General features: G+C 33.1%; 5 protein-coding genes across 9 annotated transcripts in view; 2 read left to right on the plus strand and 3 right to left on the minus strand.

Moving 5' to 3' along the window:
* Nucleotides 1–116: 116 nt before the first annotated feature.
* Nucleotides 117–4,433, plus strand: LOC146902650 (two-component response regulator ARR2-like). 2 transcript variants are annotated; one of them, XM_085731535.1, is made up of 6 exons: nucleotides 117–456; nucleotides 966–1,118; nucleotides 1,221–1,601; nucleotides 2,229–2,305; nucleotides 2,424–3,605; nucleotides 3,708–4,433. In XM_085731535.1, exons 1-6 carry the CDS (start codon nucleotides 276–278, stop codon nucleotides 3,777–3,779), a joined length of 2,046 nt encoding a protein of 681 aa, XP_085587661.1. In that variant the 5' UTR covers nucleotides 117–275; the 3' UTR covers nucleotides 3,780–4,433. The 2 variants fall into 2 exon arrangements, with proteins under 2 accessions (XP_085587661.1, XP_085587662.1); XM_085731536.1 differs by having other exon boundaries at nucleotides 3,711–4,433.
* A 1,015-nt stretch (nucleotides 4,434–5,448) lies between these two features.
* LOC146902651 (uncharacterized) lies at nucleotides 5,449–7,967 on the minus strand. Its single transcript, XM_085731537.1, has 5 exons — nucleotides 7,602–7,967; nucleotides 7,456–7,521; nucleotides 6,872–6,982; nucleotides 6,411–6,561; nucleotides 5,449–5,797 (listed from the first exon to the last, which is right to left on the minus strand). The coding sequence occupies exons 1-5, from the start codon at nucleotides 7,821–7,823 to the stop codon at nucleotides 5,736–5,738; spliced, it is 612 nt and encodes a 203-aa protein (XP_085587663.1). The 5' UTR covers nucleotides 7,824–7,967; the 3' UTR covers nucleotides 5,449–5,735.
* Nucleotides 7,968–12,973: 5,006 nt separating this feature from the next.
* The window catches only part of LOC146902652 (importin subunit alpha-2-like), a 29,747-nt gene continuing 15,807 nt past the window's right edge, over nucleotides 12,974–26,913 (minus strand). Inside the window, exons 1-10 of one of the 3 annotated variants that reach the window (XM_085731539.1) lie at nucleotides 15,898–16,122; nucleotides 15,716–15,804; nucleotides 15,486–15,617; nucleotides 15,218–15,406; nucleotides 14,968–15,131; nucleotides 14,797–14,875; nucleotides 14,166–14,294; nucleotides 13,939–14,066; nucleotides 13,752–13,837; nucleotides 12,974–13,363 (exon numbers count right to left, since the gene is read on the minus strand). In XM_085731539.1, coding sequence (XP_085587665.1) covers nucleotides 13,071–13,363; nucleotides 13,752–13,837; nucleotides 13,939–14,066; nucleotides 14,166–14,294; nucleotides 14,797–14,875; nucleotides 14,968–15,131; nucleotides 15,218–15,406; nucleotides 15,486–15,617; nucleotides 15,716–15,804; nucleotides 15,898–15,961 — 1,353 coding nt within the window. In that variant the 5' untranslated portion in view covers nucleotides 15,962–16,122 and the 3' untranslated portion in view covers nucleotides 12,974–13,070. Of the gene's footprint in view, nucleotides 13,450–13,550; nucleotides 13,838–13,938; nucleotides 14,067–14,165; nucleotides 14,295–14,796; nucleotides 14,876–14,967; nucleotides 15,132–15,217; nucleotides 15,407–15,485; nucleotides 15,618–15,715; nucleotides 15,805–15,897; nucleotides 16,123–26,913 lie in introns of those variants that run through there. The other 2 variants (XR_015021138.1, XR_015021137.1) reach the window with 2 other exon arrangements.
* LOC146902653 (uncharacterized) lies at nucleotides 20,179–22,268 on the plus strand. Of its 2 annotated transcripts, XM_085733670.1 has the most exons (5): nucleotides 20,179–21,032; nucleotides 21,119–21,239; nucleotides 21,325–21,504; nucleotides 21,612–21,683; nucleotides 21,780–22,039. In XM_085733670.1, exons 3-5 carry the CDS (start codon nucleotides 21,382–21,384, stop codon nucleotides 21,966–21,968), a joined length of 384 nt encoding a protein of 127 aa, XP_085589796.1. In that variant the 5' UTR covers nucleotides 20,179–21,032; nucleotides 21,119–21,239; nucleotides 21,325–21,381; the 3' UTR covers nucleotides 21,969–22,039. The 2 variants fall into 2 exon arrangements, with proteins under 2 accessions (XP_085589796.1, XP_085589795.1); XM_085733669.1 differs by having other exon boundaries at nucleotides 21,119–21,504; nucleotides 21,780–22,268.
* On the minus strand, nucleotides 25,155–26,767 carry LOC146902654 (uncharacterized). Its single transcript, XM_085737153.1, has 3 exons — nucleotides 26,704–26,767; nucleotides 26,144–26,610; nucleotides 25,155–25,844 (listed from the first exon to the last, which is right to left on the minus strand). The coding sequence occupies exons 1-3, from the start codon at nucleotides 26,765–26,767 to the stop codon at nucleotides 25,155–25,157; spliced, it is 1,221 nt and encodes a 406-aa protein (XP_085593279.1).

Raw genomic sequence — 26,913 nt, forward strand, 5'->3', positions numbered from 1 at the left:
GGTTAGTAAAACTTTAATTATAATTAATTATTTAATTCAATACCCAAGAAATTAATTCAGCATGAAACAGTGACAAAGCTAAGAGGTCATAACATAAGCTTGATATGGAAGAACAATATTATTATTATTATTATTATTTCTCTTTCTTTCTTCTCCGATTCTTGCGTTCTCTTTGAACTTCAAAGTTGAAGAATGAAACTAAATATGTGAACACTAACGTTTGTGTTGTGTTGTGTTTCATGTTTTGTTTATTGTTTTGGATCTCTCTCTAAGCTATGATGAATCTAAGCAACAACGGAAAAGGATCAATATCAACTGTTACTTCAACTGCTACTACTATGAAATCCGGTGAAGGTTCCGATCAGTTTCCGGCGGGTTTACGAGTTCTCGTTGTGGATGATGATCCCACGTGTCTTATGATTCTTGAGAAGATGTTGCGCACATGTCTTTATGAAGGTAAAATTTGTTTTTTTCTAACTGAATTTTCACTATCTTTAAGCTTCAATTTCGCTCTGTTCAATTTCAACGCTTAATTACTTGATTAGTTGGACAAAAAAAAAAACTAACTTTATCTTCAATTTGAAAAACCCATATGCAAACTATTCAAAAAAATCATTTTTTTTGTATAACTATTTTTTGATCATTTTTTGTCTCAAACAGAATTTGATTTATGAAACAGTAGAATTAATCACGAAGTAAGACCTTTTTTTCTTCTTCTTTGGCTGGTTCAATTTCAGATTTCAAATTATTTTCTCACATCATGAAGTTCATCAATATCTTGTAGCTGAAAAAGCCAGATTTTGATTTTCATTTTGATTCTTTTAGTTTAAAATACCATTGAAACATGGTTTTGAGCTACTGGTTTTCAGATTTGTTTTTGATTTGATTCATCACTTAATTGTTATTATTCAATTGATTTAATTGATTATGAATTTTGAGTGATAATTTTGTTGAGTTCATTTCAGTTACGAAATGCAATCGAGCTGAGACTGCGCTTTCGCTACTCAGAGAGAACAAGAATGGATTTGATATTGTTATTAGTGATGTGCATATGCCAGACATGGATGGATTTAAACTCTTGGAACATATTGGATTGGAAATGGACCTTCCAGTTATTAGTAAGTACTTTGGTTTTTGTTTTGTTTTTTTAGCTTAGATCTGTTAGTAGAGTGTATTGTTACTGAGATTTGAGACTAAAATGTTTTGTATGATGATTGTAGTGATGTCTGCCGATGATGGTAAAAGTGTTGTTATGAAGGGTGTAACACATGGTGCTTGTGATTACTTGATTAAACCTGTTCGTATTGAGGCTTTGAAGAACATATGGCAGCATGTGGTTCGGAAGAAAAAGAACGAGTGGAAAGATACGGAGCAGTCGGGTAGTGCTGACGAGGGAGATCGACATCCAAAAGCATCTGATGATGCTGATTATTCGTCTTCTGCTAATGAAGGAAATTGGAGAAACTCGAGAAAGAGAAGGGATGATGAAGAGGAAGGTGACGATAGAGATGACTCGTCAACACTAAAGAAGCCTCGGGTTGTTTGGTCTGTCGAGCTCCATCAACAGTTTGTGGCTGCTGTGGATCAACTAGGAATTGACAGTATGTATCCTCACCCAGGACTCTTCAAAAGTTTTTTTTTTCTTTCATCCTTTGTTTTCTGTGCAGATCTATCTAAAAGACTATATGGTTGAATCATTGCATCTAGATTTTGTAGACTATCAACTTGTGTGAATCAATTTTCAAACTATACTAGTCTATAATTTTATGAATAATTAAGATTCAGTTGTGGTTTTACAATTTCAGCAATCAAGTTTCATCCTATTGGTTGGTATCAGAAACCAAATTTTCTTTAAAACCATTTAGCGTATTGTCTTTCTCAATGTTTTTTTTCCTACATTTTCTTAGTTCTCTATCTACCCTGGAAGTTCTACTATTGATTCATTTCTTATTGGATCCTCTATTAGTTCTATAATAGATTGAACTGCTTCAAGGGAGTTTTTTAAATTACAGTTTTATCCTGAATGTATTCATTTTCCGTCATACATTTTTCTTGTATGTTCCATCACAAACCTTAGCAATCTCATCTTGGTTCACCATCCAGTGTTTTTAAAAGAATTATATTTCTGAATTAGTATATTGTCCCTAATATTTGTTTGAGTACCTTAGCTATGAAGTATTGTGGTTATTTTTAGTCTTGCCTGATTCAAGTTTGATATTTCTGCGCAGAGGCTGTTCCCAAAAAAATTCTGGAATTGATGAATGTTCCTGGGCTCACTAGAGAAAATGTTGCCAGCCACTTGCAGGTATCATACTGTTATTCGCCTACTTCAGAAAGGACCCAAGTTAAATTTTATATCCCTATGTTTTCTTGTGGTCATCTAACCGAGGTAACATTTTAATATTTTTTTTTTTTTGTTACAGAAATATCGATTGTATCTTCGAAGGCTGAGTGGAGTTTCTCAGCACCAGAATAATTCATTTCTCAGCCCACAAGAGGCATCATTTGGCACGATTTCGTCAATGAACGGACTTGACCTTCAAACTCTTGCAGCAGCTGGCCAGCTCCCAGCGCAAAGTCTAGCCACTCTTCAAGCAGCAGGACTTGGTAGGTCAACTGTGAAATCAGGCTTACCAATGCCTCTCATGGATCAAAGGAACCTTTTCAGTTTTGAAAACCCAAGGTTGAGATTTGGAGAAGGGCAACAACAACTTTTGAATGGTAGTAATAATAAACCAACAAATCTTCTTCACGGAGTTCCTACTAACATGGAGCCAAAGCAACTCGCCAATTTGCACCAGTCTGCAGCACAGTCCCTTGGCAACATGAATATGCGAGTCCCCGCTTCTGCTACACAGGGAAATCCCTTATTGATGCAGATGGCACAATCCCAACCTAGAGGTCCAATGCTAAGTGAAAATACTGGTTCTCATGTTCCAAGATTACCGAACCTCTTGGGGCAGTCTACTGTGTCAAATGGAATTTCTGACGGTCTTATGGGGAGAAATAACATGGCTAGTAGCAGTAGAGCGCCTTCGTTTAATCCTGTTCCACAGAGCTCTTCGTTTTTGAATTTTCCCATGAATCAAAGCACTGAAATGTCTGTTAGTAATTTCCCTCTCGGAAGCACTCCAGGTATATCTAGTATCACAACCAAAGGCTCATTTCAAGCCGAAGTTAATTCGGGAATTAAAGGATCAGCTGGATTTCCAAGTTATGATATTTTTAACGAACTGAACCAGCAGAAATCCCGGGATTGGGGGATGACAAACCAAGGTCTAACATATGATTCCTCATCGCATGCAAATCCTTTACATGGCAACATCGATGTCTCTCCGTCGGTTTTAGTCCATCAGGGCTTTTCTTCTGCTCAACAAACCGGACATAGCAGAGATGCTTCTTTGCTTGGAAAATCTCCTTTCTCTCTTGGAGAAGGCTTGGAACAAGGTAATCTCCAAAATGGTGGCAGTCAACATTTCAATCCTCTTTATGTTGAAAATTCAACAAGGGTTAAGGCTGAAAGAGTTCCTGACGCGAGCTCCCATACTAACCTCTTCCCTGATAATTTCGGGCAGGATGATCTCATGAGTGCACTTCTGAAACAGGTCTGTCGTCTCATAATTCATTCTTTCTATGGATTCAAAATATTCATATGCTTGCATATACTTTTTCCATTACAAACAAATCATTTTTTGTGTTTCTTGCAGCAGGAAGGCATTGGACAAGGCGAGAATGAGTTTGACTTTGACGGGTATTCTCTGGACAACATTCCTGTCTAGAAGAGACTCTCGCCAGTTCTTTCTGATTGCAGTTACCGGTGTAAATAGTTGCTGTCACATATGCACGATATCATTCTGCAATTAGCTATTTTCAATCCGAGTCTAAATTATTCGACAACAGAATTTCATTGATGTCAAATATTCTTCAAACTTCTGGGAGTAGTGTACTATAATGGTTTAGTCTGGACACTCATAGTTGATCAAGATGAATCAACTACAGAACTTGACCGCATAAAATGCACAAGGCATGTGCAATTTTTGACTGCTGCTATTGTAGCAACATTTCTAGCAATGTTCTAATTTTAGGGTGTTCTTGAAGAGGTATGCTTGGGTTAGGGCAGAATTGCAGAAGCAAGGTTTTGATAAATCTGCAAACTCGCGTAGGAGTATTTCTAACTTCAATAACAAATAATGAAAAAAATTGCTTTGTTTCCTCTTTTAATTTTATGTTCTTCAAAGTAAATGACTGTCATGTGTAAATATTTTTATTTGGTTGCTCAAGACATTTGTTCTGACTATTCTTTTCCGGATGTTTATGTTCTTCGGTCAGTAGTTTCATGTTTTTATGTTGAAGTTATGAATTCTTTGTACATGAACATGGTTTGGTACTTATTTGTGATTTTATGTTATGGCTACATGTCCTTATGAGATGAAGACAGTGATCATGAGCATGCTTTAGGGATCATGATCATGAGCATGTCCTTACGACCAATTCTTGTTCCACCCACGATCCAAATCGAACTGATTTTGAGGTTTCATACTCAAATATGTTTTTTATGCAAATCGAACTGATTTTGAGGTTTCATACTCAAATATGTTTTTTATGCAAATCCTTGAAACATTAGACATATTGTAAAGTATAATAAATCTAATGGTACTCTAAAAAAAAATCGTGCTAACAAGACTAGATATAGGAAACGATTCTAATATGAAGGAAAAAAAGTTATACAAAGCAGTCAGTCATTTTTAGTATAAAAAACTATCATATATTCATGAAAGTGTGATCATGTGAATCCTCCTCAATGCATAAAACAATGTCGATGATATATCTTACATGGGTTTACATAGGTTTAAATTATTTTTTCAAAGAATTAAGGCCAAAAATTATTTCAAATTATCATGTTTAACATTTTATTTTGGCCTTGCAAAGAAATTCCGTTGGTTATGTTTTTGATGCTAAGAAATTTGACGGACTCCCTTTCGTAGAATTTCACCACCAAACCACATATTTTAACAACAAGATTCAAATTCAAAACCGTACTCCGTTTTTTTGACTCAATTCAAAACCATACTTAACAAACGTAATGTTGGTATTATTTTGCATGATTATGCCTAGGTTTGAAATAAAGTACATTTGATTCAACCTTATTTTGTAAACAAAATTTTGTTTTTTTTTTTGTAGTGGCCGGGGTTCGAACCTCAGACCGCATAATTTATGCATCGTCAATACATCACGCATTGGCGTTTGGATTTTTTTTTGATGTAAATGAATGTTTGATATAATAAAATTTAATGATTTAAACTAGTGTCCCTTCAAAAAGTAAATTAAAAAAATAATTATGATTTTTAGTGAACTGAACCGTAGTCAATCTCGATATGTTGTGGTGAAGATCGAATTCCCTAATGCATATTTGATATGTATTCCACCATAAAAATTGCAAGTTGATGCTACTAAAAGCTTCGTGTGTATTTTTGACTAGCCAGGGTTTAGCTCAACCACAGGAAATACGAGCTATTTTGAACAAAGAATACAGCAAATATATCAATCACAATGGAGTACACCATAGGTTGTTTCTTGAAAAGAAGGAAGTGTACTCTGCACTTAAAGCCCCTCAATTGAAGGCAATCCTACTCAAAATCAAGGTATTCTGATGAAAAAATTTGTTAACTACAATGTATATAACAAAACAAAGGGTGAATCCTGCGGCCTATCCTAGCTCATATAGTGAGAAATCTCTATATTTCTTCTGGATCTGGACCACTCTCCCTCCTTTCGACCTCGATGCCTAGGGTTATTCCTGTAAAACCAAACAAAGGGTAAATCACTGTGACTAGCTGCATTTATAAAACAACCAAGAGCAAAACCATAAAAACGTTCAACCATAGAAACAACCAAATGCCACGAAGCAGTTATGTAAACATGAGCAACAAAAAAAAAAAAAAAACAGCAAGAAAGATCCAACAGAAAAAAAAAAATGATATTAGACAAAGGTGTGTTTGAGTATTCGCAGAGCTATGGAGGACAGTGATATTAGACGATACACAAAATCTGACAATCCATATGTTTAACACGTGAATAAGAATTTATTTGTATTATCCGCTAATTCCGACAGTCCAACAAATGAGTTATAGTTCCTATTAGTACTATACACATTAAACACAACATTCAAGTTCAAACAAAACCACTCAGATTACTCAATATCTGTTAGTTCACATTAGCTCAAAAAAAAAAAAAATTTGTTAGTTCACATAGAGCTATTATTGTATCAGAATCCACAATAAATGAAAACAGAGTTCATATTTCTTTCATTCTGTTTCTCTAATTGCCTCAATAATTCTTCTACTGAATCATTCTAACAGTAGCCTTAAGTTGTTTCTTGAAGAGAAGGGAGGTAAAATTGATTGACTTACTCAAAATCAAAATATGACTCCTTGTGGGCACATCCGGACTAAGCTCGATGACTGTGGCAAAAGGCTCTTCCGGCTCAGCGACTGAAGGAAGCATTTCCGGACCGGGCACGATAAGTGTGGGAGAAGTCTCATCTTGCACAACAACTGAGGGCTGTATTTCCTCCAAAAATATCAGCAGGATCAGAAAATTAAACAACTTTCCCATTTTAATCAGACATACCAGTAGTAAGAGAAACATAATTAAGGTATACAATTCAAAGACAAACAATTAGGTATCTGTGTTGCACCACCCGCTATTAACATATATTCCACACTTGTACCCAAACATAAAGTAGTAATTTAAGAGAGACACACAGTAAGTTGTAAAAACCCAAACATATAGATATTATTAAACAATATGAGGAACAATGTAACGTGTCAAGATAAATAGAATAAAAACAAGGGTAAGGTAAGTATATTACCAGGGGCAAACTAGACTCATTTGTAGAGCCCTCATCATGCAAATTACACTTGAGGGTGAATAAGTCGCAAAGCAAATCAGCCGTCAAATCATCATCATCATCCAAATCTGACTGATTAATCATGGAAAAGAATGATAAGTTAAAAAAAGTTAAAGAATGATAAATTAAACATGTAATTTAAAAAAAAGATGGGCAAGAAAGAAAGTCTAATTAAGTTATGATTGGAAATGGAGCACACCTCGTCCCCAACCTCATAACCGAAACAAGTCGCCAATTTTCCGTTATGATTGGAAATGGAGCACACCTTGATTGCCAAGGCACTTCTCTATTCCTTCCATTACCTTCCTTCACCCAAATGATCCAGTTACACTCACGGGAAACCAAAATACACAACCCATTTCCACCTCTTTTACCTAACACACCCCCAATTAATGTTAAACCCTATCATTACCCCCACTCACAAAAAGAGGCTATGACCAACCTCATTCATGACATGTTAAACCCTTTCTCTTCCTGGTAAACCTAGATCTAATTCTATCACATATGTAATTTAAAAAAAAAAGATGGGCAAGAAAGAAAGTTACCACGCTCATTGATGTTGTTGTTGGTGTCGAATTTGTTGACGATGATGAGGTGCTGGAGTGTGGATCCTGATATGAAGTTAATTGATTAACAACCCTAATGGGTTCAAAAAGAATGAAAAGACTAAATTTTTAGATAAATAAATTACCACAAAGTTAGAGGTTGATGCTTCATTGGTACCGCGGAAATCGTTCCAAAAACCCCATTGTTGTTCATCCATTGATTCCAGTGTAAATGAAGGCACCATCTCTTTGTCTGAATTCGAGAAACAATTATCGAAATTGGGTTTGTTTGTGTTTTTTTGTCGCTTCCAAAGTCTCACAATCTCCCGATCGATATCTTCCCCTTGGTTTTTTCGTTTCAAAGGCATCGTGAAGGTCGTGAAAAGAGTGCAAAAGATGGTAACAAGGAGAAGAGAGTGTCGATGATAATCAAGACTCTCTTTCAAGAGAGTCAAAAGGATATAATCGAGGTTGAGTCGGTGGTGAAAAGAGTGCAAGATGGTATCGGAGAAGAGAGTGTAAGAGTCAAAAGGATATAATTTGAAAACAAAAGCCAAACGGTTTAATAACTATGTAAAGTGTGTGTGAGTGTGAGACCGGGGCAATTTTGTATTCTTTCTAATTTTGTAGTTGAACAATAGCTTATACAAATAATTAAGCTTACTAACGAAAATTATATGTTCATTAGTTGTTTTTTTTATAAACTGCTTTAACAAACTTATAAATAATACATTAATTCTTATTTATTTATTTATTTATTTGCATAAGCTCTAAAATAAGTCAATCCAAATGGACCCTAGATGTTTTAAGTTATTTAATGGGATAATAGCCATTTTAGTCGATAAATATGTAATGAGTAGGCAAAATAGTCTCTTAATGTATCAAATTTAAAATAATATTTGATTGTGCACTTCGTTAGTCAAAGTAACCTCTCACATTAAAATATTTTGTTAATATTGTCATATTAATCCTTCAATATATTTACTTGTTGTCGTATGAATCATTATAAATATTTATTTATTGTCATTTCAGTCATGTATGAAATGAGTTATTGTGAGTATTGAGAGACTATAGTGATTACTCGTTACACATGCAGGGACCAAAATGATTGTTACCAAGTTATTTATTTTTTATTTTTTTGTAAGTAAGCTAGTGGTTAGAGCTCGTACATTTTAAATGTGAAAAAGTGTGGTGTCAGGGGTTCGAACCCCTTCCCTACATACATTATACAATGTCTCTACCAACTGAGGTAAGCTCAAGGGAGGTTACCCCGTTATTTAATTGTAACAAATTAGTCATTTAATTTTTTTGGGGTACTATTTAGATTCTTTAAGTTAAATAATTGTAACAAGTTTGTTCTTTAGATTTTTTCCATATCAATTAGGTCATTCTTTACGTTATTTAATCGTAACAATTTTGGGGATTTCTTATCTTAAAAATGTAAGTTATTCTGGGCCTAAAAGTTATAATTAAACAACTTAAAAGGACTTAAATGGTACGAAAAATACTTAAAGGACCATTTGTTACAATTAATTAACTTAAAGGACCTAAGTGGTACCAAAAGAAAAAACTTAAAAGACCAATTTGTTACTATTAAATAACTTAAACGACCAACAGTGTAATTTAGCCTAATTTTAATTATGCAAAAAATAATCCTAAAAAGTTTCTATAATCTCAACCTCTTATCGTTTCGGGTTCATACTCGTGTTTTCTTATCCCTCTGAGTTTTTTTGTTTTTTTGAAGTCATATCTCTTTGAGGTTCTCTTACATCTACTTTGATGTTCTTAATATTATTTAGAGTTAATAGGTCTTTACCCCCCTGTAATATAGGCGACTTTTGGTTTTACCCCCTGTAAATTTTTAAAAAATAAAAAATAAAAATGCCATGTGTACCTCAATAAAAAAATAAAAATAATTATACAGTCAGCACACCACGTCATCAGAAAAAGGTGATGCATCATGCCACGTAGGAGATTATGCTGACTCATTGGGGTGAGGGGGCAAACCTGAAGAATCTTCATTTTACGAGGACAGAATCTAAATTTTTTTTTTGCAGGGGGCAAAACCAAAAGTCGCCTATATTACAGGGGGTAAAGGCCTATTAACCATATTATTTATTTCCGACAAAGGATATATTCTTTATTTCCTCTTTATCGTTCAATTAAAATATGATCTATGTGTTTTAGTAGATTATTAAATAATCCAAAAAAAAATTGAATTATATAATCGGAACGGAAATGTTTTTTAAAATGAGCAAGGCACGTGAGAAGAGAGTAGACAGAAATGTCCCCGATGAGCTTAGCTCATTTGGTAAGGGATAATGCATTTGTATGCAGGGGTCAGGGTTCGAACCCCAGACATCCCACTTATTCACTTTAAGGTGAACTTCTCTAACCGCTAGACTACTTGACAAAAAAAAAAATAGACAGAAATAAAAAAAATTGCCTTAATCGGCCCGTTAAGTGTTTAGTGGCCATTTTTGTGATATAATGGTTGAAAGTTCGGTCTCTAATTCTTGACCATCTTTGTGATACAGTGGTTGCTGGTGATTAATGTTTTCCTAACAGTACTTGTTTCCAACAAGTTTATTGTTGTTTGAAAAAAAAAAAATCCATATAAAATGTCTTAATTCACATAAGTAAAACATGATTTTTCTAGATGGCATTTTTTTCATTTAAGAGATATCGAAATGTTGTTGGTAAAAAAAAATCAAAATGAACTTACTTTTATTTTTGTAATTACTATAAATTATAAAATTAAGTTGTCACAAGAGCTTAACTTAATTGATAGGGACACTGCATTGTATATGCATGGATGAGCGTTCAAACTCTACATTCCTCATTTCTAACCGCTAGATCACTCGGAAAAAAATTATAAAATTGACTAGTCTTATTCGATCACTCTTTTTAGGTAAGTCTTGTTATAGGTTACTTGAAATGACATGTTGTCTTGGTAATGTATTTTTTTAGATAAACAAAATGATAAATAATTTTTGAAACTCACACACATAAGTGAAGAAGTCGGGGTTCAACCCTGATCACGACGTTTTGTAATTAAGTGCATAAACTAAGACTTTTGTGAACATTAAACTTAATCTAGTAATTAAGTAAAATTATGAACTATTCTGGACCGGTCAAAGACCTTAGGCCCAATTTGCTTAGGCCCAATAACAATTACAACCAAAATGCTACATTTGGCAATATTACTCGCAACACACCCCTTCTCCGCGAGGGGGTACTCGGAGCAACAGAGACCCGTTCAAACGAACTGTAACGTCTCTTTCCCCACGTTCCTGCGATTCTCTCCTCGACGATTACACTACCTACGAATTGGTAACCGCCGAGCACCCGTATGCCTTAGAAAGGTTCTGCAAACACCCATCTCTATAGTCTATATAAAGGGGACTCCTCGCAGTCCCCAAGGGAGAATCTCTCTTATCTCTCAACCCCCATTTCTGACCTCTACTGACTTGAGCGTCAGAGTGTGTGTGCAGGTACACACTCCCCCGTCGTTCCAGTATTCAACCTAACACATTCCACCACCTTACTACCACCGTATTAAAGAGCACCGACAATCACCTTCTGATCAGGTACGATCATGAACTAAAACTTGCAGACAATAAACTTAATCCAGTAATTAAGTAAAATTAGGACACGTTTGTTATGAATAAAATAAAAGTGATTTTGTCCTAAAATAATTTAGAGATTAATTTATAGAGATTTTATGAAAAATCAGAATCTATTTTGCATTTGTTTACCCTAATAAAAATCACTTTTTAAAAAAAAATAATAATTCAGTTTGTTTGGATACAACTATATAAAATCGATTTTTTGTTACAAAATTAGTTCAATCTTTTGATACATATTTTCTCTCTCCTCTAAAAAAATCTACTTTTTGCCAAGCTACTCTTAACATCCTTCTCATTTGAAGTTGTTTATAGATTTTTTGTTAGATTATGATTTTTTTTTTAAAAAAACTACAACAAACTAATGCAATACTCTCAAAAGTGATTTTTTTTTTTAAAAAACTATAACAAATGGGCTCTTAATAAGAACAATTTAGTAAAATTATTATACTAACATGTCCATTTCATGTAGTTATCTATCCTATATATAAAGAAAATAACATCTTTCAACTCTTTTGGGAAAAAAATTTCTCTTTCAAAAATTGTCCTTAATTTTCAATACAAATTACGAATGTAACAAATAGATAAAAATAAATTTAAATATTAAAAAAATATTTTTTTTTATCATTTAAAAAGTGTAACAAACTAGATGAATATATTTATACTTACTTTTTCATTACCACAATTATACCCTTAAACAACTTTTTCTATAAGAAAGATTGTTGTTGGTGTCATTAAAAAAAAAATTAGATTATATTTTTTTGTTATATTGTTGGTGTCTTTGAAATAAATAATCATGGTTAGTTTAATTTGTTATAACTTGAAAGCAACAAATATTTATATTTTTAGTTTTACTTGTAAAAAAAAATTGTTTAGTTTTAGTCAAAATTACATAAAAAAACACCTTTTTATAATTTTCGACAGTAAAAAGAGTGGAAAGACAGAATGTGCCGGTCTTTTCGCGTCAATATAATCAAAAGAATTCTGCTCTTTACCCAAATGGATTCGCTCATTCCCAAAGTAAATATCCAAAATACCCCTACGCATGTTAACTCACGCAGCATGAGTTAACTCACGCTAGTGTTAAATTTGCGTGAGTTAACTCACGCTGCGTGACTTAAGTCACACAAAGAAAAAAACACTAAAACCAAGCGTGAGTTAACACACGTCGGTTTTGTTTCCATTTCCAATAATTCCATTTGCAAAACCACTACCACCACTACCTATATGTAACAATCCAACACTAGTTATAATCAACATGCCATCAGAAACTGAGTGGGGTAAGCATGACTATATATCATTTATCCCGAGTGCATGAATAATTATGGTGGTGAAGTTATTACTGAACATGAAAATCACATAGAAGGAACTGAGTGGGGCAATCATGTGATGCCATCAGAAACTATTGGCTTTGTAAATAACAATGACAATCTTAAACCAAATACTCAGCATGAGATTGTAAATAATAGAAAAGAGCACTTAAACATGGGGGCTCAGCTCACGCTTGTAAATAGCAACAAAAGGCCTGAAAATGAGCAACAAAACCATCATGAGTTAACTCATGTTGGGTTTCAGTTTTTTTTTTTTGCGTGAGTTAACTCACGCAGCGTGTGTTAACTCACGTCATTTACACTAGCGTAAGTTAACATACGTAGATGTATTTTGGACATTTACTTTGGGAATGAGCAAAACTGTTTGGGTAAAGAGCAGAATTCTTTTGATTCTATTTGAAATTATCTCAAAAAAAAAAAAAAAAAAAAAAAAACTATTTGAATTGAGGGAGTGCTATACATTTCCAAATTGGGAGAGATATGATATCAGGGGGGAAGAGAAGGTGGGGAAGGGGATTGTGTGAGGAAAGATACATTTGTTCACTTTTACTTTCTAATTCATCCAGACTTATATCTCCATTGTCATGCGTCAGGGTTCCTTGCTGCTGCAACATACTTTCTCCACAGCAAAATATATTTCTTGTACAAGATACAATGATCACACTCTGCTGAAATTGAATCTGTATGGTGGGGCCTGAAGGTCGCTGCCTCCATAGTTAAAACCAGGTTGAGAACCATTGCCTGGAGGTAGCCTCTCAACTTCATCTTCCAACCAATATGTCTTGAGAATATTAACAGCCTTCTCATAAATTTCACTGTTGTCGTGACTCTGCAAGTTTTCAATCTTTTCCAATACCACGTCAATATCTATCATCTGAGCATACATGTTGACATCTCCGGTGTTACCAAAGTTTTTATCCGCTTCTCCAACCTTCAGAAAATTCTCAAGACCTTCTAAACAGACAGCGACAATTCTTGAATCAGGGCAAACAAGTAAATCGTACAGAAGCTTAATGCAACCCTGGCTCGCCAAGTACCTTGTAATAACAACATCATTTGGTAAGTTAATACGTAAATTATCAATGTTGCCAGCACGAAGCAGGGCAAGAAAATAACAATTAAAAACGACTTCACGTACTTGATTTGTGCGTGGGTACCGCCAGATGCAGGCAATTCAGTGAGTTCCCATGTGTTGTTTCTGTTGATTGAATTCAACTCTGCAAGTTTTCAATCTTTTCCAAACCCTCGTTATTATCTATCGTCTGAGCATACAAGTTGACATCTCCGGTGTTACCTAAGTTTTTATCCGCTTCTCCAACCTTCAGAAAATTCTCAAGACCTTCTAAACAGACAGCGACAAATCTTGTATCAGGGCAAACAAGTAAATCACACAGAGGCTTAATGCAACCCTGGCTCGCCAAGTACCTTGTAATAACAACAACATTTGGTAAGTTAATACGTAAATTCTCAATGTTGCCAGCACGAAGCAGGGCAAGAAAATAACAATTAAAAACGACTTCACGTACTTGATTTGTGCGTGGGTACCGCCAGATGCAGCATTAGAGAGAGCCCATCCAGCTTCTATTTGAATGTCAAACTCGGCATTTTGAAGAAGATTGACCAGAGGAGCAATCAGACCAGCTTCAATAACAGCCTGCATCGTACATAAATAAAAGGTAGAGTTCACTGCGCTTTATTAACCATGATATTTGACGTCATTTGAGTATAAAAAAGATGGGATTTATTTGCTTACCTGTATCTGCTCTCTGTTACCAGCTGTAATGTTTGATACAGTCCTGCAAGCTTCTTGCTTAATACTTTTGTTGTGATCATGGGTCAACAGGCTCAAAAGGCATTGGAGCGAACCATGATTGATAACAACCTGACAAAAAGAGCCCCACCAAATCAGGTAATTCTCACAGGTGACATATGAGATGACATGATACTTATACAAGGGGTGAGACGACACTAGATTGAGGGTAATAAATAGCAGTGAATCACCAGCAATGGCTAGCAAGTATGACTAAACTTTATCCATAAGATAAAATTCCCTAACCCCCTCAAAAAACAAAATTGATTCCTAGGCTTAAGAGACTAGATTGATGGTAATAAATAGCTGTGAATCACCAGCAATGGCTAGCAAGTATGACTAAACTTTATCCCCCTCAAAAAACAAAATTGATCCCTAGTCTAATATTTCTAAAGATTGCCAATCAATTTTCAACAACCGCATACTTACTTGAAAAACTCACCTATGAATAATTTCAGGTTATAATATTTAATTAAAATTTTAATTTGATTTCCAAAATAACTAACACAGCAGGAATTCAGTACTTTACCCAATAGCAGTTAAATTGAATTTGGAATAAGCAACTTATTATTACCTGAGTCTGCATATCGTCTCCGGTTACAATATTTCCCACCGTGCGAAGTGCAGGAAGCAGCACAGAAGGAGATGGGTGCCTTCAAAAAGATGCAGATACAATTAGAGCCAAAATAATCAAGAATTGCAAAAGAATATGGTTTTGAGCAGGGATAGAAGAATAGGTACTTACAGAAGGAGCTGCACAAGTCTGCCACATACACCTGCCTCGATCACCGCTTGGATTTTGTCAAATGGGTCAGCAGAAAGAGAGAAGAGTACCCAGCATGCATATGTGAGGATTTCTGCATCATTGGATAAAAGCAAACGCTGGAGAGCTGGAAGCGCTGGCCTCACCTGTCGATAAAAATCTAGTATTAATACACATACATATAAAAGTGTTCTTGCAGGTTCAGTTTTAATTTAACAAAAATAACAAGTACCTGCTCAAATGAGGGTGGTGGCTTGCACATGCAAAAGCACGCCAGGGCCCACACGGCATTTCTGAGCATAGAAAGATTATCTGCTTGCTCATTCAAGTGGGATAACAGAGGGATCAGGGCACCATGACTGAGAACGAGATCACGGCAACTAGGGGAATCAGCGGCAATGTTTCCCAATGCCAACACAGCCTACAATTTCAGAGTTTTAGTGTTCAGCAAAAAAAAAATCCTTTTCTACTGCTACTACATATTAGTATAATAAAAATACCTGGTTTCGAACAGCATCATGAGGTGAACTAAGTAGGTTGACAAGCATTGGTACAGCCCCATGATCAATTACCAACTTAGTGTTCTCAGAAGTTCCAGCTGTTATGTTTCTGAGTGCGAAAGCAGAGTAATACTAAACAAACAAAGTCACACAAAAAAAAAAAAAAATCAAAACAAACAAAATTTCAACTAGACCAAACTAGAGATAAAATAGACAAGTTTCAAACAAACCTGGTCCCGAGGAAAATTGTCCTTAACTAAACATCGAAGCAAACGAGGAAGAGATTTAACAAGTTTCTCCTCAATCGAAGGACTGGGTCCTACACAACACAACAAACATCAATCAAAAGTTTAACACTTCCGAAAGTAAGAAATCGAATGCATTAAAAACATGAAACAAAAACAACAGTTACCATTCGAATCCGAATCAAGCTTCTGAAAATCAACCATTGTAGGAAGAGCTCTAACAGTTGCCATTCGAATCAAGCTTCTGAAAATCAACAGTTACTTTTATGATATGCGAATCCGGACGGAATTTACGATTTACGATCGATGGAATAGAGAGTGAGATTTGATCGAGGAAGAGAGAGAGATAATGTTTGAAATTCATGTCTTCTAGAGTTTTCAGTTACTTATATCTATCAAATGGGCTGACCCACCCAGCATGTTACAGCCCGAGAGGCCCAACTTGGTCAATGGATTTTGCTCTTCTAATTTCACTAATTGCTCTTGAACATAGCGAAGATACCAAAATAACCCCAATGCAGAAGATTTTGTTTTTATTTTAATCTCAGGTAAAATATAATTTAGATTAATTTAGTTTTTGTTGTGTTCCTGCAGAACATAACATAACATTCTATCGGTTTCCCATGATAATTGAATATCAATTGGAAAAGTAAGTTGATTGAGAAGGTTGAAAATGAAAACCCCTGTTTTCGCTTTCTACAGAAACCCTGTCAAGTTCTGGATGTAAGTTCCTTTCTTTCTTTCTTTATTTTCTTCTTTCTTGAACGATATTGAGTAATGAATGATAAACAAAATCATAATTTCACAAATTGCTCTAGAACACCTCAAACATACCAAATTACCCCCAACGGAGAAGAAAATTTGTTTTTATTTTAAGGGTTAACTAGTCGAAATACCTGTGCTAAAGCATGGGTAGCGAGGCTTCGCCGCGCTTTAAGGCCGCGGCTCCGCCGCATATCGTGTCTCGGCTGCGCTTGGCATAGTATTTTTTTGTCCATAGTGAAAATATGTAAAGTATTCGAAGCATAATAATGTATATATTGATCGGTAGTAATAAAAAATGACAAAATAATTAAATTTTAATATGAACAAATATATATTAAATTTTAGTATTGATGATATTAAAAAAGCTAATAAATAAAAATAATCATAAATTTTATTTACTAATATGTTTTAGTGTGAAAAATATTAATATGCATCCCGTAAAAAATCATAATTAATGTATTATATAATATTGTTATCGTAAATTATAAATAAACAAATACTTACATATTCCCGTAAAAAAAATTACAGTGAGATATATTTTTGTTAACATATAGTCGATACACTCATATATTTTATCAATATATAGTTTCCATTAGATTTCAGAAATAAGAATATACTAATATATTCCCGTAAAACAAACATATACTCATATATATTTTTATTAATATATAGTCCATAAACTCACATATATTTTATTAATATATTGATAAAATTTAGGCAGTCGCGGTGTTAATATAGTGATATTAAAAAAAATATTAATTAAAACTGTTCACTCATTGTAGTTACTAAAATGGGTCATGTGTTAAAATTGTACACTACAACGAGTTTTTTAGTGATACATTGTCCAAAAAAAAAAACAACGGAAAAAAATGAAGTATGATTAATCATAGTATATTATAAGTTTTGTTTTTGTTTTAGTATTGACGATATTAAAAAAGATAATACATGAAAATACATTTCATAAATAAACATATATTAACATATTCCCGTATAAAAACATATATGGAGATATATTTTTATTAATATATAGTCCATACGCTCATATATATTTTATAAATATATAGTTCCCATTAGATTTCAGAAATAAGAATATACTAATATATTCTTGTAAAACAAACATATACATGCACACACACAGATATATATATATATATATATATATATATATATATATATATATAGTCCATACACCCACATGTATTTTTTGAATATATTAATAAAACTTAGTCATTCGCGGTGTTTAAAAAGAGATATTAAAAATACTAATTAAAACTGATCATTCGTTGTAGTTACTAAAATGGGTCCCGTGTTACAATTGTACACTCCAATGAGTTTTTTAGTGATACATTATAAAAAAAACAACGAAAAAAATTGAAGTATGATTAATTATAATATATTATAATATTGTTCTTGTTTTAGTATTGACGATATTAAAAAAGCTAATAAATGAAAATACATTTCTTTTTTTGGTTACAAAATGAAAATACATTTCATAAATAAATATATACTAACATATTCCCGTAAAAAAACATACAGTGAGATATATTTTTGTTAATATATAGTCCATATACTCATATATATTTTATCAATATATAGTTCCCATTAAATTTCAGAAATAAGAATATATTAATATATTTTCGTAACACAAACATATACTCATATATATTTTTATTAATATATAGTTCATACATCCACATATATTTCATTAATATATTAATAAAACTTAGGCAATCGTGGTGTTTAATTAGAGATATTAAAAAAATACTAATTAACATTGATCACTCGATATAGTTACTAAAATGGGTTTCGTGTTACAATTGTACACTTTAATGGGTTTTTTTAGTGATACATTTTAAAAAAACTACGGAAAAAATTGAAGTATGATTAATCATAGTATATTATGACATTGTTCTTGTTTTAATATTAATAAAACTTAGGTAGTCGCAGTGTTTAAATATAGATATTAAAAAAATATTAATTAAAACTGATCACTTGTTGTAGTTACTAAAATGGATCATGTGTTACAATTGTACACTCCAACGGGTTTTTTAGTGATACATTTTTAAAAAAAATGGAAAAATTGAAGTATGATTAATCATAGTATATTGTTCTTTTTTTAGTATTGACGATATTAAAAAAACTAATAAATAAAAATAATCATAGATTTTATTTACTAATATGTTTGAGTGTAAAAAATATTAATATGCATCTCGTGAAAAATCATAATTAACGTACTATATAATATTGTTATCGTAAAATACAAAATCATATTCGCTATGACAACAACACTTGTTAGTAAAACCGAATTGAAAATTAGTAGAGAAAATGAAATTGAAAATGATGAGAGAAAATGAAAATGAAGAAAGTTGGTAAGAAAAAGATAACATGAGAGTGAGATTGAGAGAGAAAAATTTATTATTAAAAAAGAAAGGTGTGAGATAAAAGTTAATTGTTAAATAAATAAAGATGAGAGAGAAAAATTTATTATTATAAATAAAGAAATATTAGAGATAAAAGTTTATTACTCCCTCCGGTCATATTTATAAGAGAAAGTTGGTTCAACAAAAGTCGATGGATCTGGACTGAATTGTTAACAAAAGATTAGAGATAAAAGTTTCTCTTATATATAACTATGACCGGTGGGAGTATTAAAGAAAGAAATGTCGGAAAATGGGTTTTTGAAATTTGAATTATAGTCTTGTTTGTTTACCACCAACACCGAATCAGAACCTTTTTTATACTCAAAAACTACATGACAAAATGGTGAAACACAACATATTATAAAATAAAACAAAAATTGGTATATTTAATTTGTCGACATTAGAATAATGTTTCATTACAATTCATGACGTAAAAATATGATCTTTTAATCTAAATAAATTCTATATTTTTTTTGTGATAGCTCGATTGACAGAGACAATGCCTTGTAATATATGTATGGGTCAGGTTCTAACCTAGACACCTCACATAAAATTTCTAGCCAATAGCCAACTTGAACAATTTTTTAAGACGAATTTCTAACCAATACAATACTTTAACAAAAATCTATATTTTATGTTTTTCATCATTGATCTAATTTTTAGTCTATTCACATTATAAACTAAATTGGAAAGAAATACTCAAATATACCGGTCTGTAAATAATATATAACAATGAAAATGGATACATACAAACGATTCCTTCAAAAAAAAATTGTAACGATTAATATATATATATATATATATATATATATATATATATATATATATATATATATATTCTAAATTTTGAATTCTTTTAATAAGTTTGCATTTCGATTTTTTTTAGGAGTATTTCGATTATTTTGTTTACTTTCTTAAAAAAAAAAAATCAATTGGATTGAACTTACAAAGTGTGTCGTTGATTTGAAACCTAATATTACTAGCCCAGAAATTGTAGTTGTAGGGTCTATTTAGTAAACACCAAAAAAGAGCTTTTAGCTCTTAACTTCTAGCTTATAAGCTCATTTGACAAAAAAAGCTCTGTTTGGTAACACTTTTTGACCATGAGCTTATAGCTTATTTCACGAGCTTATAAGCTATTTTTCAGAAGCTATTCCAAGTAGCGTTTGAGCTTATAGCTTATAGCTTCTCATATTTTCTTCCACTTTTACCCCTATTATTTTATCTAAAATCCATTTTTACCCTTTTATTATAATCCTTTATTATAAAAGCTAGAGTTGCCAAGCTATCATGTTTGCCCTAATCACCCCCTCTTTTTCCCTCCTAAGCAATTATATGATCTTAGCCGTTGATGTGAATTCCTTGCTAATCTAATCTCAGCCGTTGATTCAAATGATATGTTTCAAACTACTCATTTCCTATCTCATACAGATGCGTCATAATGTCGATTAAAATCGTAGTTAATGCCAATCAAATCACCCTAACTCCCAACGATTAGTAAACTTTTCTATTTAGGGAATCATATCGTATGTATTCATTTAGCGAATAAAATTGTAACTACTCATTTCCTATCTCATACAAATGTGTCATAATGTCCATTAAAATTGTAGTTAATGCCAATCAAATCACCATAACTCCCAACGATTAGTAAACTTTTCTATTTAGGGAATCATATCGTATGTATTCATTTAGCAAATAAAATCGCAGTTAATGCCAATTAGTGCCCTAATCACCCCCTTTTTTCCCTCCTAATCAATTATATGATCGCTGCCATTGATGTATTCATTAATCAATGCAAATAATGCAAATAAAATCGTAACTACTCATTTCCTATCTCATACAGATGCGTCATAATGTCCATTAAAATCGTAGTTAATGCCAATCAAATCACCATAACTCTCAACGATTGGTAAACTTTTCTATTTAGGGAATCATATCGTATGTATTCATTTAGCGAATAAAATCGTAGTTAATGCCAATTAGTGCCGTAATCACCCCTTTTTTCCCTCCTAATCAATTATATGATCGCTGCCTTTGATGTATTCATTGTTGGTTACCGTGGTTGATGGAAAACTATCTTGCAAAAGATGCAAGGAATGCAAAGGCGTTGTTCCGAGGTAAATATGCCGCTTTTTATATGAAACATATCAATGCAAATAATTAAATTGGATTATAACTGATATCATTAATCAATCCATTGTAGGTTCAAGCTGCATGTCATTGTCATGGATGATTCTGGCTCGACAACATTTGTTCTCTTTGATCGTATTGTCACCCAGTTCATATGAAGGAATGTCCAAGACTTGATTGCAGAAATTAACAAGGTTGCTTTCTTATTCTTAGTTTTATATTTTATATGCAGATTCAAGTCAACACTAATCACTACAAACTCCCATTTGCTTGGTGCAGCCTGAGAACAAGTCAATTGGTTATCCTATTGATTTCAACTTTTTTGTGGACAAAAAAATGTTCTTTAAGGTGGAGGTTAGTGATGGTAATATCAATAGGAAGTGGAGGAACTATGGTGTCAAAAGGGCTACTGATGATGTTGAAGTCATCAATGAATTCATCAAGAAATACAATCTCAAGGTTTTTTTTTTGTTTATATTTTTTTTGTACTATCATATCGGTATGGATTCTTGCGCATGCCGTTATATATTAGAATTTTGACACGGAAGAAACTGTCTTTTTAACAGGATTCAACTGATGATGATGGTGTTGATAAGGAATTAGAGTTGACTGCGCTGGGTAGTGATGCCAATAATTTGGTGATAAATTTATAAGCAGACTAATTGATCTTATGCTTTTTTAGCATTCTGATGGCCGAATTATATCATCCTAATATGCCTTTATTCTCCTTTTAGGATTTGGCTGAGTTAGATGATTCTTGCAGCAACTCCAACAAACTGGGAACTCCGTCAACCACATCTGAAAGAAAGATATCTTCTGATGGTAATACTTCAGCTGGAGGTGGTGTCATAGAAATTGGGGAGGAATCTATAACCAAACCAACTAAAATGGTTCGTGTGAAAGTTGAGCCAAAAGAAAAATAATGAGTTTCTCTTCAGCGGTCTTTTCTGCGTTTCTCTGCGAAATAATGAGTTGAACCTTCAGACAAATATTGAGTTTCTTTGAAAGTTGAACAATTTTAATCTGCTTTCTTTTCTGTGTTTTTCTACTTTGATTGAGTATTTATCTTTTTCGTTTATGGTTTTGTAATCCAAACAGCATCTATGGAGTATATTTACAATTCTGCATTTCTAGCAACCAAATTTATCTAGCAACAATTCTGTTTCAAGTTATATTTACCGAATTTATCAAGTAATATATATGATCTGTTAATAGGTCAAAAATGGCAGGGATCCAATTTGAAATTTACAGTTAGGCTATAACTATGAAAATATATATTATTCGAAGCATATTTCGACTCGACGACTAAGGATTTGTAGATGCTCACTTTTTAGTAGTAGTTTCTGAAGTCTAATATTTTTGAAATACATACAATGTCGTATTATTAGCATGTCAAAACTTTTACAGATCCCTGAAACAATCACATCTATATGAAAATCAATCGTTTTTTCATAACGTAAACTTTTAAACATTTCAGTCACTTTTGCGCAATCACAACTATATGAAAATTAATCGTTTTTCATATATCCTCTCTCAGGTGGGGTGTAGCATTACTACAGATACCTTTGTCAACATGCTGCAGGTTTCAAAGATGATTTCTGTAGTATTTCCTTCCCATGAACATATAACTGTCTACTACGTTTTAAATGTATAGTTTTTTTCATATAATGCCACAAGAAATTTATAGAATCCTCCTAACTGTTTTCTTATGACTTTACAAAGCAATACGCGGTTAAAACTTTTAATTAGTAGGAATTACTACCAATTGATTTACAGTGATCATTTACATTAAAAACTTTCTATAAAGCCATATGCGGTACAAGTGAGAATTTTCATGAATTATTTCTTATGACTTTACAAAGCAATACACGGTTAATGCTTTTAGTTGCTGCAATTAATAGGAATTACTACCGTTTGATTTACAAGGGCCATTTACATTAAAAACTTTCTATAAACCAATGCGCGGTGCAAGCGAGAATGTCCATGAATTAACGTTGTGAGTATTTACAAAGCAATACGCGGTTAAGGCTATTAATTGCTGCAATTAATAGGAATTAATACCAATTGATTTACAATTGTCATTTACATTAAAAACTTTCTATAAAGAGTTGTCTTCTCCCTATAACTTTGTGCAGATTTTCGATTCAAAGGGTGCGATATTCGGCGATGTACGCGTAAGTGAGTTTCTATTTATATATTGAGGTCATATTTATACATCTAGCCATTATAAACTAACCTATTGGCGCTATATAATATATATTTTAATTTTTTTGTTGTTTTGCTTTTTTTCAATTCCAGTGATTTATACGATTGAGTTTCAAACCTTTTTGTTATGTATGCTACCATTTCATTTTGTTATGTATGATATAAAACTTCTATCGCCAATGTATGGTTACATTATTTTTATTGTTCCGATCAACTTTTACGTGGTTGGACCCGTGCGGTAGCACGGGTCATTGGTCTAGTTTAATTCAAACCTACAATTCCCTAATATACATCCCTAGTTTTTTTTTCCTAATAAATATACATCATTCGTTATTATTATTATTATTTTTTTGACAAATACATCCCTCGTTATTATTTATCTCACTTGCCCTATGTTGCTACAATATATATATCTCAATTTATCTTTTGCCTTATGTTGCTGACAATATATACCTCCATTTATCTTCTTCTTCTTCTTCTTTTTTTTTTGACAAAATACCTCCATTTATCTTTCTTGCCTTATGTTGTTGACAAAAAATATATATACCTCCGTTGACAAAAAAAGTATATATACCTCGTTATACTTAAATAAATTTTTTAGTGAATAAAATTTAATTTACAATATAAAAGATATATTAAATTTATAAATTTCAATTACTTTTTAAAAAACAAAATTGAATTAAGAATTCCTGAATATTTAAATATCAAGTTATATAAACTTTATATTTTGAATTAATAATACCCTTTTATGTCATTTTATATTTATCAGCTAGTTAAACCGCTAATTTTACCAAACACTTCAACTAGCTTATCAGTCATCGGTCATCAGCTAGCTTATCAGCTAAAAGCTATCAGCTAGCTTATAAGCTAAAATCTATCAACTAGCTTATCAGCTATCCGCTATTTTTACCAAACAGAGCCGTAATCTTGTGAGGGTTTGACTGTCCAACCATCTTTGTCACCAACATTATATGTGTAGGCATATGACAACGATGTGCTAAGAACTAGTGTTGACACAAACAAAAGAAAATCAAATCTCATCATTCCGAGAAAGAACTTTTGATACGATGACTAAAGTGAAATGTGTGAAAAATTTTTGAAGGGGTCGTAGACTTTTTTTTATAGGGAGACTACCGCTTTATTGCATTAATCATTACCAAAATATTTTCCAATTAAAGGAGGAGATATGATATTGATTGAAAAGGATTCTAATTGTAACCAAAAAAAAAAAAAGGATTCTAATTTAATTTTTTTGGTGGTGTTAATTTTTCAATTTATGTTAACACGTAAACGGCGTGAAGTTCTCACCTCATAGAAAAATCTCTTGATGAGTTTGATTTGCTAAAAAAATAAAGGTAAAATTACACTTTTAGTCCCTTAACTTAATTTCAAGTAACAGTTTGGTCCTTTATCTTTTTTTCATTTCAATTTGATCCTTTTTGTCCATTTTCATATGAATTTTAAGCTTAAAATTTCTGATTTTATTTTCTTATGGTATTTTAGTCTACAAATCTATGATCTTCGTCTATGTTTGCATAAGAATATTAGATTTGAAGCTTGAAAATGTATATGAAAATGGACAAAAAGGACCAAATTGAAATGAAAAAAGATAAAGGACCAAATTGTTACCTGAAATTAAGTTAAGAGACTAAAAATGTAATTTTGCCAAAAATAAATGACAAGACAGGATAGCTTCAATTGTATAGTGTTTAATTTGTAAAAGAAAGATGACAACAAAAATTAAAATTTGTTTCCCTCATTGAACTACCACAACTTTTTGTATCACGTGATACCAAAATAACATTTTGTTCAACAAAAATCGTATAAGACAAAAAAAATATTCAATACCAAAAATATTTGTCTTGTGCGGTGTTGTTCTATTTTTTTTTTTTAGGGAAACATACTCATTGTATTTCATTAAAAATAATAGTTTCAATACAAGAAGGGATATGATAATAAATAGCGGGACTAGTTAGAAATGTCGCTTCTTCTGCAAGCGCATGAGCAGCTGCATTTGCTTGTCGCCTAGTGAACTCTATCACGGAGTTTGTAAAAAAAGAGGGGTGAAGAGCTTTGCATGATGCGATGATGTGCCCGAACTCTGAGATATCCTCCCGGCGGGAATGGAACGCATCACATGTAACTTTAGAATCTAGCTCAAAATCCACATTGTCGAAGGACATATCGCTAAGCCATTGAAGTGCTTCGAATAAACCCATGGCTTCCCCAACCGCAACTTGATGTAAACATGGGAAGCTAACCATTTTAGCTAGAACGAAAGTTCCTTCCTCATCACATAGACATATACCAATTCCTGTACGATTAAAAGTAGATGAAAATGCCGCATCAACATTGCATTTATATCGCCCCGAGTTAGGTTTCTTCCACATAATCGGAACAACAGCTGATGTGATAGTCCCCACGTGATCAGAATTCGCACGCACAGTAGATGATAATGGGTCATCTGATGCTTCTTGCAGTGGACGGGAGTTTGCGAGGTGCCAGTCAGTGAGCAGACTGCGTGCACGGTCAACAACAACAACAACAGCAGCAACTTCTGTTTTATCCTCCCAAACCTTTAAATTTTTGTGCTTCTATAAGCTCCACAACATGGCTGCAAATAGTTGTTTCTGCTCGGTAGGTAACATTTCAACCAAAATGAAAATGATTTGTGTAGCAAACACATAAGTTAAGTGAACAACAACAATATGAGACCATAAACCTGTCATACGCCAAGTTTGCACAACAAGGGGCAAGCAAAAAATAAGTGTTCCACATCTTCTTGGGTGGAATCGCAACTGACACAATTCATAGGACATTGCACGCCTTTGTCTTGCAATCGCATTCTGGTATGTAAGACGCCCCTGCACATCCTCCAAATTAAATTTCGAACCTTTGGTGGCACTTTTAACTTCGAAATACCGGACCAGTTACCAGGCCGTCGGAGATGAGAAGAATCGATCAGTTCTTCCACACACAAACGATAAGCACTCTTTACCGAAAGTTTACCATGCTTTTCTGCCTTCCAAATCAATTTGTCTGACTGTACATGAGCAATAATGGGTGTTCTCATGATGTGATAAGCTAAGTCACCACTAAATACTTGTCGGACTACTTGTCGGACTACTAGCTCATTCCATCTCTTCTCATTCGGTAGCATCCAATTGTCAATAGTAACATGACGAACATATTGTGCACCAACAATATTAGGATCAATGCATTCACCATTCAAAAGCCAACGTTCTCCCAAAATAGGAATATAATTACCTGCGCCTATACACCATCGGGCACCACCACGACCAATGAAGCGGGCACGCAAAATACTACGCCAGACATAACTTGGGTTATGGCCAATGGATGCTGTGAGATAGGTATTATTTGGGAAATATCAAACTTTGAATAAACGGGCAACAAGAGTATCTGGCTCTGTTAAGAATTTCCAACTTTGCTTACCTAACATAGCAAGATTAAAAGCCGCAAGGTCTTTAAAGCCCATTCCTCCATTAGTTTTATGCATAGATAATTTCTCCCAACTTAACCAGTTGATTCCTCACTGATTAGTACGACCATGACCCCACCAAAAGGAATTGATCATCTTCTCAATTGTGTTGATAAGGTTAGCCGGCAGTTGGAATATACTCATCACATACGACGGAATGGCTT

This window comes from Medicago sativa, chromosome 8 (genome assembly GCF_051527215.1).
Source record: "Medicago sativa cultivar Bolivia chromosome 8, Bolivia_mono, whole genome shotgun sequence".
NCBI lineage: Eukaryota > Viridiplantae > Streptophyta > Magnoliopsida > Fabales > Fabaceae > Medicago > Medicago sativa.

Bases quoted from the DNA above. Each gene is read 5' to 3' on its own strand.
- LOC146902650 (XM_085731535.1), top strand. From the start codon at position 276: ATGATGAATCTAAGCAACAACGGAAAAGGATCAATATCAACTGTTACT. The intron at 1,602-2,228 runs GTATGTATCCTC...ATTTCTGCGCAG, and splicing joins GGATCAACTAGGAATTGACA to AGGCTGTTCCCAAAAAAATT. The intron at 2,306-2,423 runs GTATCATACTGT...TTTTTGTTACAG, and splicing joins ATGTTGCCAGCCACTTGCAG to AAATATCGATTGTATCTTCG.
- LOC146902651 (XM_085731537.1), bottom strand. From the start codon at position 7,823: ATGCCTTTGAAACGAAAAAACCAAGGGGAAGATATCGATCGGGAGATT. The intron at 6,983-7,455 runs GTAACTTTCTTT...ATGATTAATCAG, and splicing joins CAACAACATCAATGAGCGTG to TCAGATTTGGATGATGATGA. The intron at 5,798-6,410 runs GTAAGTCAATCA...TTGGTTTTACAG, and splicing joins GAGTCATATTTTGATTTTGA to GAATAACCCTAGGCATCGAG.
- LOC146902654 (XM_085737153.1), bottom strand. From the start codon at position 26,767: ATGCATAAAACTAATGGAGGAATGGGCTTTAAAGACCTTGCGGCTTTT. The intron at 26,611-26,703 runs GTAAGCAAAGTT...CCTATCTCACAG, and splicing joins TTTTAATCTTGCTATGTTAG to CATCCATTGGCCATAACCCA. The intron at 25,845-26,143 runs GTTCGAAATTTA...TGGAGCTTATAG, and splicing joins AGTTAAAAGTGCCACCAAAG to AAGCACAAAAATTTAAAGGT.
- LOC146902653 (XM_085733669.1), top strand. From the start codon at position 21,382: ATGTTCTTTAAGGTGGAGGTTAGTGATGGTAATATCAATAGGAAGTGG. The intron at 21,505-21,611 runs GTTTTTTTTTTG...TCTTTTTAACAG, and splicing joins TCAAGAAATACAATCTCAAG to GATTCAACTGATGATGATGG. The intron at 21,684-21,779 runs GTGATAAATTTA...TTCTCCTTTTAG, and splicing joins GTAGTGATGCCAATAATTTG to GATTTGGCTGAGTTAGATGA.